The sequence below is a fragment of the Uloborus diversus genome, chromosome 9, assembly GCF_026930045.1.
Source record: "Uloborus diversus isolate 005 chromosome 9, Udiv.v.3.1, whole genome shotgun sequence".
NCBI classification, from domain to species: domain Eukaryota; kingdom Metazoa; phylum Arthropoda; class Arachnida; order Araneae; family Uloboridae; genus Uloborus; species Uloborus diversus.
The window spans coordinates 51,920,944-51,934,291 of NC_072739.1; the positions used below are offsets into that span (position 1 = coordinate 51,920,944).

The following is a 13,348-nucleotide window of genomic DNA, read 5'->3' on the forward strand; positions in this document are numbered from 1 at the left end:
GACCTCTCACTTATGATACAAGCAACTACTATCACTCCTCTTGACGACATAATTTTTATGGATTCTGCTCCTTTTTTAAAATCAGATAGCGAATATCTAAAAAACAATCAAAGGAGACATTTTTCAAATGAATTTTGTTTCCACCAAGCGCAGAATGGCAAGAAAGTTTTTAGATGATGGCTGATTTACTCACAATCAGCTGATGCTTGCTTTTGTTTTCCTTGTCGTTTGTTTGATGCGAAATCCAAATCAAGCTTTGGACAAAAACAAGGTTGCAGTAATTGGAAAAAATTCAATTAACGACTAACATGTCACGAAACTTCTCAAGATCACTTCAAAAGCTCATTAAAGTTTATTGAAGCAGAGCAAAGAACTAAAAAAGGAGTAGCGATAGATCAAGAACTGGTTGCTAAAATTCAATTAGAGACAGAGAGATGGAAAAGCGTTCTCCAGCGTATTGTTGCTATAATTATGTATTTAGCAGAAAACAATATTGCTTTTCGAGGAAGTTCATCTAAGTTATTCACAAAAAGTAATGGACACTTTCTTGATCTTGTGTAATTGTTCGGCCAATTTGATCCCATTATGATGAAACACTTACGTTTGATTCAAGAAAAAAAGACTGGATACCAGATGTTAAGTGTTAATATTCAGAATGACCTTGTTAGCATGATTGTTATGAAAATTAAGGCCAATATTACTGAAAAAATAAAACATTCCAAGTATTTTGCAGTTATGCTGGATTGCACTCCGGATGTCAGCCATAAACAACAAGCATCTCTGACAATCCGCTACGTATTTGAAGAGGAACAACTTGATGGGAATGTGATGGTAGAAGAGAACTTTATACATTACAATATAGCTGAAGTCGACTGGAGAAGCTCTTTCAAGCCTGCTGTACCAAGAAATAGAATCCTGTGGATCCGACTTTAAAAATTGTTGAGGACAAGGGTATGATAATGGGTCAAATATGGCTGGTCCTCAGAAGGGTGTGCAGGCTCAAGTGCTAGTAGATTATCCTCTTGCAGCGTTCACTCCTTGTGGTTGTCACAGTCTAAACCTAGTTGTGGCTGATGGTGCTAAAACATCAGTGAAATCAACTTCCCTTTTTGGAATATTACAGAGAATCTACAATTTCTGCAGCGTCCCCAAAACGTTGGAGTATAGTGAGTGAACATGTGAAAGCTCTTACACTCAAACAAATTTGTGAAACAAGATGGGAGGCTAGGATTAGTTCTGTCTCTGCCGTCTGCTACCAATATAAGAATGTTTTAGATGTACTTGCTGCATTAAGTGATAGCGTTGATGATCCCACTCTCAGTTCTGAAGCAAAAACTCTTCAATTGCATATGGAAGATTTTTCATTTTTGGCCTGCTTAATCGTATGGTATAAGGTGCTCTTTCAAGTTAATCTTGTAAGCAAAACAGTCCAAGGGAAAACAACTGACATCTCATCGGCCTCAAATCAATTAAAAACATGCACGAGATTATTGAAAAGTTTTGAAACTGTATATTAAGCGATTCAATTACACAAGTCAAAGAAATCACAGATGAAATAGATTTTGTAAAAAACACCATTTTTGTAAAAAAAAGACCCCGGAAGAAAAAAGCAATCGCAAATGATGAAAAAGATACCGAATATAGCCCCACTCCAGAGGAAGAATTTAAAAGGGACGTACGTATTCTTCCCTCTCATTGACATGTTACCCATGTCATTGAAAGAAAGAATGACACAGTTCTACAATCACAATGAACTTGAAAACAACATTAACTCCCATAATCCGGAAATTCATTCCTCCGGCAGCACCCTGGTGGGGTGGGTTTTGGGAGCGTTTGATAGGCATGCTAAAACGAATCCTAAGAAAAGTCTTAGGTTGCTCCTCTTTGAACTACCAAGAAATGGAGACAGCATTCTGCGACTGCGAAAGTCAATTAAATTCTCGTCCTCTGACTTATGTCAGTGACGATCCCAATGATCCGCATACCTTAACGCCTGAATTGTTCATTAAAGACACTTGTAGTAGTGTCACAGTAGACTTAGACAATCTAAAAATCAGCAGACAAAAAATAATTAAACGACTCATCTATAGGAGAAGATTGATGTCAGATTTTCGCTTTAGATTTCGTAGTGAATACTTGAGTCAATTGCGGCAGAGGCCATTTATGAAAGGAAATATCTATCATCCTAAAATGGGTGATATTGTCTTAATATGGGATGAAAACCTGAAAAGAATATATTGGCCAATGGGTAGAATCTTATCAATTTATGTCAGCAAAGATTCAGTAGCAAGAACGGCAAAGATAAAAACGAAATCAGGAATACTGATTAGGCCTATTCGCAAGCTATGTCCCTTTGACGAACCTGAAAGAAATGATACTGAAACAGTCTCAGACTCTTCGAAAGGGTCTGAAAGTCAAGAAATTCCTGGAGCTATTCCGGATGCACCAGAGACTCCTGGGTTGCCTCCAGTCATCACGAGATCTGGACGGTTAGTTTGTTTGCCAGTCAAATACAGACCATGATGTGCTGTGTTGAGTTCCATTTGAGCACCCCCCTCCCCCCGATACTTAAGTGGGGAGTGTTCAAAAAAGACTGTTTTGTCTTCAGTTGTTTGCTAGAGGGCGCTCGGAGCACGAGTTTTAGCACAGAACTCTAAATACAAACTGAGTAGTGTAGTAGTAGGTAGCTCAACTGTGTATACGCACAGTCTGTTCTGTGTATAAGTGTATTAGAATTTAGAATGTAGTTATGTAGTTTACAATATATATATTTAAAATCACTAAATTGTTGAGTGAGTTTTTCACCAGAAATAAGGCATGAATTGCAGCCACTTCGAATGTCTCGACGAAGCAAGCTCTCTCCGGGAAGAAACCCGACAGAATGAGGTAGGACTTTCAATTTCAGTTTTGTTTAGTACTACTTAATTCTGAAATAGCAAAATAAATTTTACACTAATCATAGAAAGAATGACATGATGGGAACAAAGATAAAATCTTTTTCCTGTACTTTTTATTTGGTTTCAGAAAAGAAAGGGGAACAGAAGACTTTCTTGTCAAATTAACCACAGACATGAGAGACGCCGGAACAGGCAAAAACACCATCTACCTCCTCTCATTAGACATAAAGGGCGCATGTGACAACATTAGAATGAACATTTTAATAGAAAATTTTTTGAAAACTAACCTAGACACAAAAATAATCACCTGGATAAATCATTTTTTAACAAACAGGTCTCTTAAAGTGAGTTGTAGAAACACAATGTCAACCGATAAACCTCTCACATACGGTCTATTCCAAAGCTAAACCTTATCAGCTTTCCTATTTAACTGCTTTTTGATCGACTTAGAGCACATACAAAACAAAGAATACTCTATTTACGCCTATGCCGATGATATCACCTGCCTAATCAAACACAAAAAAGAAGATGAGGCAAAGACAACCTTTTATAGAACAGCTCAACAACTTTCAGAGTGGGCAACAAGACACAAACTTAAGCTAACCCCTGCCAAATGTTGTCTCCTCAAGGCATCAGCAACTAGAACAAAATATAATTTTGATGTGGAAATGTATAATTCGATCATACCATGGAATATTAATCACAGAATCCTTGAATTATGGATAAATAACGACCTCAAACGGAAAACCCACACCGCTACAATCAAACAATCAATGTTCTTAAAATACTCAGCGCACAAAGTACCGGTATGACTAACAATAACCTGATCTCAATAGTTAAACAAATCATTATTCCACAAATTGATTATGCCAACACATGCAAAACAAAAGACACATAACCAAACAAAAACCAGTTTGCCACTATTGAAAATAAGGCACTTAGATGCTGCCTGAAAGTCGACTCTTTTACTCCAAACGCTGTATTGTGACGTCTCACGCATTTTGGTTCGTACGAGGACAGAACGAGATGGAGCATAGTCAAGTATAGTCTAAAACAAAATTAAAAATGTTATCATCAAAGCAGTTTTAAAACCAATATAAATTTAAAGACCAAGAATGACATAGAAACCAAAGCTCTTAATATCATAAAAAATTAATAATCAAGATACGTCAATAATCAAGACAACTTGCTAGGAAATCCCAATATACCCCAATCTTCCACAAGATCTACCATGGAAAGAAAATAATCTAGAGTTCAACACTAAATCTGAATATTTCCAAAATGCAAAAAAATTAAAAAATCCTTTATAGGATATACTAATTCAACACAACAACTTTTATATCTGGGCAACAGATGGCTCAAAAATAGAAAACAAAGTTGGTTTTGGCATTGTGAACAAAAATAAAGCTTTTAGGAAGATTAAACTTCTAGATATCTGCTCAGTCTTCACAGCGGAAATGATCGCGATCTTTTATACTCATAAATTTCTCATTGACAAATCAAAATCCATCATCATCATTTCAGACAGCTTAAGTTCCATAGTAGCATTAAAAACTAAAGTGAAAAAAGAAAAAGTTATTGTAGCCACAAGATCTATCTTACAAGAAGCCAGTAGCAACAAAAAAATTATTGTGACCTAGGTCCCAGGTCATGCAGGAATTTATCTAAATAAATTAGCCAACAATTTGGCTAGAAAAGCCGTCATAGGTCACAATATTCCAATACAGGGTGGCGACAGGAACTGTGAAAAAAAGTTCCCTGACTTTTCCCTGATTAAGTTCACCAAATTTCCCTGATTTACGTTACCAATGATAATGGTTTTCTTTCTTTGCTCTACTTGAAATCCATTGTGTGTTTGTATAAAATGCAGTATTTTAAACGTTTTAAATTGTATAAAATTGTTGAACTAAAGATATATTTTAAAAAGATGCTACTTTTTTAATAAAATGGTTAAAAAAAAATATCAAGTCATTTTTGGGGGGGGGGGGGACCCTACAAAACAGTATATTAAATTTTTCTACATGGAAATATCATAGAAAATTTAGAAAAAAAATACTAACTTCCAGATACCACTTAGCATAAGAATTTTAAGAAACTATTGAAATTACTCTTAAAAACACATGTGTATTTATGATGAAACTAAAAAGTAATTGAAGTTATTTTGAACTAAGTTTTCAAACAGTATAATCATTGTTGCAAGAATAACAAGTAATAGTGAAAGAATAGAAGTAATGTAGTTATTCTTATATAACTAATTGACATATTTATGCAGAACAGATGAAACCATTTGACATCCATTCATAGGGAGCTTTTCTCTGATCAACCACATAGGTTTCAATGAATGAATACAGCATTTTTTAAGAATAAAAAAAATAAAGTACACTTACTTAAGTACACAAGTTAACTCTATTTCAAATGATTTCAGTATGTAACGAAAAAAAAAAAAATCTTAGATTGCTTTTGTAACAAACAACTTTGACATGCAAGAAAAAAAAGAAAAGAAAAAAAAAAAAAGCAATCAGTTAATTTCAAAATATATAAAAGAAAAATACAACTTGGTTATAAAATTAAGAATCACTTAAGTCTGAAGAAAAGAAAACCTTTATAATCTGTGGTAAGTTTCTTTTATTGAAGGTTCAATTTTAGCAATTAAAAACGCGAAGAAGTAATAACTTTTAAGCTTTTATAGTATTAATCCAAAAACCAAAGATTTCTTCTTGAAATCGTGATTACAGCACGCTAATTACTTTGAGACAATGGAATCAAGGCAAAGGAGCTAAGGCATTAATGAAGGCTTCCTCTTTGCCTATATGGTTGTTTATTTTCCGTAGCATTGAAAGTGTAAAAGGAAATTTCAAGCTAGGTAAAATAAACAACCTAGCAGACACAGAAGCAATCTTAGGAAGTCATCCTGTGGTTAATAAGTAAGATTCAATACTTTGAGGTTGAGGAAAAAAGATGCACAAATATGCGACAGTATATAATCGCACCTCAATAATTTTACTTTTTTTTGAACAGATAATTGGCGGAAAATGCGTAGGGTATTAGAGTAATTAATTTTGTAAAGCAAAAAAAATTTTTTTCTTCATAAAATCAATTTTCCCTGATTTTTTGTTATTTTTTCCAAATTCCCTGATATTTCCCTGGTTTTTCCCTGATTAATAAAGTTCCCTGACTTTTCCCTGATCTCCCTGATCTGTCGCCACCCTGCAATACTTTCTCTAACAACCTGGAAAGGCTAAAAATCACACCGAATCAGCTTTTAAAAATGAACAAAAGGAAAAGTGGATGAATTCAAAATGTTATAACAAATTCAAACCAAGAGCTATCCCAGATAAGACAAGTATCCATTGGATTAAAAACAGAAAGCAAGAAATATTTTAAAATAGACTAGTCTTCCTCTTGAAAGAGAAACTCTTTAAACTAAAATTTGAAGCTTCCCCAAATTATAATTCTTGTAATTCTCCCCAGACTATCTGGCATAGAATAAACATTTCTGATTGTTTTAATAATGAAAGAAATCAGCTCATTCAACTTATCCCTAATCATCTTGTATGTTGCACTGACGATTTTTTAGCTTCTCTCCTTCTTGCACCCCTTTTGGCTCATCGCCCTGTTCACTTTCGGTTCTTCACTCCCTGCTTTTATACCTCTTATTGGTACCTGTTTTTATACCTCTCACTATCCCTTATTTGCATACAAATTTTATTATTCCTTCAATAGTATATAGTTTACATTTCTCAATAGAAGTCTAGTATTGCCTTTTATTTATTAAAATTAGCTCTTGAGAATTCACAATAAATTTTTTAAAGTCACTATTCACTGAAGAGTCTATAGCACTCTTTTTTATTACCCCTTTTCTTGTAAAGAGAAAGTCTGAAGACTCTTTTATGACTGGTTGAACTCCTAGAGTCAATATTCGCTCTTTTATAACTAACAGAGGCAAGGCATTATCTACGCAGTCCTCGCTCTATTTTAGAGTCATACAGACTCTTATTCAACTTCTAAAAGAATGGGAAAATTTTAAATTGCGTCGTGCAAAGCGATTATGTGAAGAAAAATTCGGTAACATAAACAAAGTTTCGTTTTGAGTCGTTCAAAACCGCTAGACTGAAAAAAATCCCACAAACTGGATCCTTATTAAAAGAAAAAGCTAAAGAAATTGCCGATTCATTGGGAATTTATTATTTCTCTGCAAGCAATGGATGGCTTGATAAATTTCGTTTTTGTCATAACATAGTTTTTTGTGCCTTATGTGGGGAAACTGCTGATATTGACGAATCTCTCTGTGAGGACTAGATGACAAGGTTATCGCTACTTCTAGCAGGCTATGACAACAAAGATATTTAAAACATGGACGAAACAGGCCTTTTTTATCGAGCTCTTCTCAATAAAGTTTGATGTTAAAATATGAAGATTCAAAAGATGATAATTGCTGAAAGAAAGGCTTACTGTTGCTTTCTGTGTCAATGCCACGGGAGTAAAGGAAAAGCCTTTGGTAATATGGAAGTCTGCGAAACCGCAGTGTTTCAAGATTAAACACTTGAACAGCCTAGGTGTGACATACAAATCTAATAAAAAGGCTTTGATGTTGAGTTTAATTTTTGAAGAATGGCTGAGAAATTTGGACCAGAAAATGGCAAGTCAAGGGAGAAATGTTGTTTTGGTCTTCCTAACGTAAGCTGTCACTCTCGCGACATAAAGTTTAAAAATGTAAAAGTAGTTTTTTTGCCACTCAACACGACTGGAAGACTTCAACCCCTGGATAAAGGGATTATCAAATGTTTCAAGATGGAGTACAGGAAATTAGTCCTAAGATTCATAATTACTTGCCTGGACGACTCTCTAACATCATCGGAACTTGTCAAAAAAATTAGTATACATGATGCCGCGCAGGGCCGGATTTGGAAGTGTGGAGGCCCCGGGGCAACAAAGGAGTGGAGGCCCTTAATCAGGGTTCGAAAAGATCATATTTTCGAAAATATCCGATACTTAAATATATATCTAAATACTTTCATATATATATGTATATATCCGATATTTTCAACCCGTGAAAGTTTAGGGAAGAAAAAGGATATTTTGTAAAAATTTTACTGTGGGGGGCGCCTTTGTTGTGGAGGCCCCCGGGCAGTAGCCCCGCCTGCCCTCCCCTAAATCCGGCCCTGATGCTGTGTGATGGATTAAATAGGCGTGGAAAGAAGTGAGCATAGACACTATCAAGAACTGTTTTGCTTCTTGTGGTATGACGAACTCAGAAATTGAAAGAAACATTCCTGAAGTTGTCGAAGATAATGATGAGCTTATGCAACTCTCGACCATTTGTGAAATTGAATATGATCCGAAAGCTGCAGAATATGAAGATAATATTCAATGCTATGACTACTTAGATGGAAATTGGGAAGAAGGCCAAATGGAAAGTTTCTCAAATCCTGGTAAGTACATTTTTTGATATTTTTACTAAGCAAATAATTACAAAGTACAGTTGGGTGAAAAAATATTTTTGCCTTTCAGGCACTCAATCAGATTCCAATGAGGAAAAGGCGATGAAAATGCTGAGTTGATGGATGTTGTACAACCAAAGTTGTCAGCACAACAAACTCTAACTGAGATAATCTTATGTTGCACTTAGATAGCACTCATGATGAGGACATTAGTAATTTATTTTTACAGCTAAAAGTCAAGTTAGAAGCTAAATTTGTTTCAGAGAAAATTTAAAGCATGAAGCAGGCAAATCTCTTCACATATCTTAACACTACTAAATAGTTTTTAAATGGAAAAATCATGTAAAAAGTATATTTTACATTAAAAATTTGAAAAAAAAAAAAGAAGTTTGTTTAAAAATTCTTGTTCTAATGCTCTTGATTACTCTGCAGGAAGAATATGTATAATTTTCATAGGTGCTATATTTACTTTTTGCATGTTCCAAACTGACCTCTAAGAGCGACGAACCTCCATTAGCAACCACTTTTTTCAGGAACGGAAAGTGGTCGCTCCTGAGAAGTTTAGTATAAATGCAGCTCAGGATATCCAGAACCAGATTCACACACACCACAGCTTAAGGGGGAAACCAGTTTAGGTAGTCGAAATTTTAGCGTTTATCGTGAATTTTTTTAACAGGAAAGAAATAATCAGAATTTCTTTAGACTCAGAGGAAGTTTTATAATTATCCTTTGAGGTATGCCTTGCAATTTTTTCAAGCCATTTAAAACCAGAAATAGTGGAAACTGCTGTCCATGTGTGGTCGTCATCAGAGCTTGTTGTCGGTGGGCATTACCAAAGCCAATTTTTATCTATAATCATTACAAGTTTTTTTTTCTGGTAAACAATATATTTCCTAAGAATATGAACCTAATTTTGATCAAAAAAAAAGAAAATTTCATGTTTTTGAAATGTTTGATTACAATGGCATGTTTTTCTACCATTTTTTTTCTTCAAATTTCTTGCATTAAATAGTTTTATCAGCAATGTCATCCCAGAGTTAAGTTCATATAAAGTAAAATTGGATAAAGAATAGACAAAAAAATTTTCAGAATGATTGGTCAATAACTCTTTGAGCTAGAATGCCACCAGTTGAAAAAACAGTTGTTTTGTGAAAAAGGGGTTTAAAAAAATTTGCTGTGAACGTTTTCCAATCTCCACAGTCACTTAAGTGCTCATAGCATCGGAGCTCGGAACTTATGGGAATTTTTCACGGAAATTTTCACAGCATATTTTTGAATAGATTTACTTACATTTTATGACATAAAAAAGTGGATTTTTTTTGACCCATCTAAGCTGGCTTCCCCCTTAACTTTGATGTTGAATTATTTTTCATTAGTTACGCCCTTATGATAGGGCTAATTAAGAACTGCATGCAATATACTAGTTGACTAATACAGATGGATGAGTTCTAATAAGAACAAAACTGCAGTCTCTAGATATGACAACCCGGGCTGTCTGGTATATTGCTTGTAAAAGGAATTATACTCAGCATATTTTAAAGTAACACCAATATATTTTTGAGATGATATATAGCAACATTCATAGTTAAAGAAGTAAATTAAAGACATATACTAGTGTAAATATTTTAAATGACATCCTAAAAACTAACTGACAAGAAACTTTGAAAATGATGTTTCAAACCAATGCTTCTCAACAATGATATGTTAAAAGCAAAAAAAAAAAAAAGAAAAAAGAAAGAAAGAAAGAAAGAAAGAAAACTTTTATCCCCCCCCCCCCCCAAAGGTAATAGCTTCAAAACATGAAATGCTGTTATAAAAAAGCAAATATAGGGAAGAATTATGTTAAAGATTTGCTCACATGTAGCATTAAAGGTATAGCTTGCATCTGAATCGCAGTTGGTGTGGTATATCCCATTTTCTGTATGTTTTCCAGAACACAAGGCATCACATTGAAATCAACTGTTAATTGTTCAAACTTTTCCAAAGGATCAGGAATATCACTGCCTTCAACATATATTTTGTGGACCCTACGCAAATGGCGAACCTGTAAGATAAAAAAAAAATTAATTTTTCTATTTGTGAAAATGCTAAATGGGATAGAATAATGTTATAATGCAAAAAACTGCAAAATATGCAGTTGAACTTTTTGGGTTGCACCACTATCCACGGCTGCAGAGTTGGAGGGAAAATAACAGACTCTGGTCCTGACTCCTACATCCCAAAATCAGTCCGAATCCAACTCTGCAAGCACTAGCAGAATTGCGGACTTAGATGGAAAATGACCAACTCTGACTTTCGAAAATTTAAACCTTAGTCAACAGATTTCTTTACCCTAAAATCAGCCAGACTCCAATTCTGCAGCTATGCTACAATCCATCTGATTAAAAATTTTTGCTCAAATTTAATTAAGAACGCACAGAATTAGGAATGATGTAAAAATTCGAGTCCAAAGAGAAACCAACAATAGCTTACTCAAGATGCATCAACTGAGAAAGCCCAATCGTATAACATCTTATTATGTATTTTGGCATAAAGCTTTAAGTCGAAGAGAGTGAGGATGTCATAAAAAACATAGGCTGGGAAGGCATAACAATAGTTAAATTCCTCATAACATTCATTATAACAGCAAAGTGAGCAATTCCACGCAAAACGGCCATTTTGTCCTACAAGTGATGCTTCTTACATTTCATTAAAAATAATAATTTAAAAAGGAAATTAGCAAAATTTTGTTGCTTAGGAAATCAACGTATGTGTGACTTCCTAAACAAAATTTTTTGTCATTCATGTTTAAAATTATTTCTTTCTTATGAAATATAGGAACCGTCACATGCGGGACAAAATGACCATTTTCAGTGGAATGGCCATACATAAAATTTTTTTTAAAGATTTAAATTATTATTTCTCAACAAATGAGATATGTTTTCTTTATGTTGAAACCTTAGCTATCAAAACCTACAATTTGTTTTGTGATTCCTATATTAATAGAGAAAAAGTGTTAAGTAATGCATACAACAAACAAGAGAAGTTGACTTTGGATGTCCTGCATGTAACGCATACAAATAAATTAAATTTTAAGTAACTAACTTATTTAATAAAAATAACACAGTAAACTCCCGATTATCCACAGAATTGGGTGCCACAAGTGCTGCAAGTAAAAAAAAATCGTGGATAAATCGCAAAAAAGCTAAAATGAGTGACTTAGAAAAAGTGTTGTTCCTCGAAATCTTAGCTGTATTTATGCATAATACTTCCTAAAAACAGTGAAAATATATACAGTACAGCAAAAGTGCTTTGAATTTTTACCCAACAAAACTTAATATCAATAAAGAACAAGAATATACACAATGAAAAAAGCGCAATAAATAAATAAGCAAATAAATAAAACAAAAACAATTTCCAATTTTTCGACCAAAAAAGTAAATAAATAAATAAAACTCCATTGGAGTTTTTTTTTTGCTACAAGGCTACATGTTCCTGATTGTTAAACGATTTGCGGATAATCTACCCGACGGATAATTCACTGGCGGATAATCGGGAGTTTACTGTACTGAGTCAGGAGTATCTTTGTATCAAATGTAAAGATTTAAAAATGTGCTCACACTTGTTTAATTAAAATATTAAAATCTATAACAAAATGATGGTGAAATTATAGGGTTGAATTGTTCTGCATGTGATGGTGGGAGGGCTCTATTGTGTATTTTTTTGAAATGCTACAATTCAGGCGGGGGGAGGGACTCATAAAGATGCATAGGCTGGGAAAGCATAGTAAGATCTAATTTACTCATTACATACATTATATGTAATGAGTGTATATAGAGTGCCTATAATGTATTTTAATATAAAGCTAGTCCAAGTAATCACAAACTAAAGCAGAATTGCAAGCCAAATATCTTATTAGCATCCATGGAACAGTTTCACTCACATTTAGCTTCATCAGTCTGGAACAGCCATAACAAAGCTGAAGTCAAAAAACCTAACATAGAAGCTGAGTAACATCTTCACACTGGTAGCTGAAAATACTTCAGCAGAGCAAGACAAAATTCCACAAGATAAATACATACAGTTTATGCAAAGAAATTTTAAATTTTACAATGCAAAAATAAATTACCTCTTCTTGTCGAATTTTAAATTGATGCATTGCTGACAGCCGCTTCTTCTCTCTTTTCGTTTTCATGGTAGTTTCTTTTATTTCCTCCAAATCAGACACATCACTAGTTTCTAAAAAAAGACAGAAATAATATTATAAAATGTTATGAAATTCCGGAAAAATCTTAAACATAACAGTGAGGACATAACATTTATTTTTAACCGACTTCAAAAAGGAGGTGGTTATCAGTTCATACCGTATGTATGTTTTTTTTTTTTTGTTTGTTTGTTCACTCACAGCGTCCCACCTAGTGAACCAATTTTGATGATTCTTTTTTTAATGGATAGGGGATGGCTCAACTTAGGTCACATTATTTTGTGAGACCATATTTGTTCTTTAGAAAAAAAGTTATGGTTAAAAAACAGTAAATTTCATGCAATTTCCCTATTAAATGATTAAATATGAAACCCACTGTTACAAAAGTTTGGTGCCATACAACAGTAATGTTAATAGTAATTGCAGTGTTAATTTTGAATGAAGGCTTCTCTGAAGTAAGCATCAAGTTTCTTCAGTGTCATTGCTCTATGAGGGTAAAACTAACGTGGAAGCGAGATAATGCAGTGATTAATATATGCTTAGCCTTCACATTGCTACCAGGTTAGGTTTGCCTCAACTATAGAAGTATTTTTATCGTAATCACCTCTGCTAATAATAGATGATCTGGGCTAAGTAAGGAGATACAGGATTGCATCACAAGCAACTTTATGCTGTGAAACGTAAATTAGTTAGGTAAAACATAATATTTAAATGGTTATATTTAACCTGTTCGCGATGAACGACGCATCCGTGCACGCAGTTGTCCTAACGACATTTTTTTTGCGTTTTCGATTTGGAACGAAATGTTTACTATTAGATGGTGTTAC

The 13,348-nt window shown here is 33.9% G+C and overlaps 1 protein-coding gene across 1 annotated transcript in view; it reads right to left on the minus strand.

The window, feature by feature from the left end:
* LOC129230752 (probable ATP-dependent RNA helicase DDX52) overlaps positions 1-12,576 on the minus strand; it is a 42,341-nt gene extending 29,765 nt beyond the window's left edge. The window contains exons 1-2 of the mRNA XM_054865187.1: positions 12,447-12,576; positions 10,197-10,382 (exon numbers count right to left, since the gene is read on the minus strand). Coding sequence (XP_054721162.1) covers positions 10,197-10,382; positions 12,447-12,512 — 252 coding nt within the window. The 5' untranslated portion in view covers positions 12,513-12,576. The remainder of the gene's footprint in view (positions 1-10,196; positions 10,383-12,446) is intronic.
* Positions 12,577-13,348: the final 772 nt, after the last annotated feature.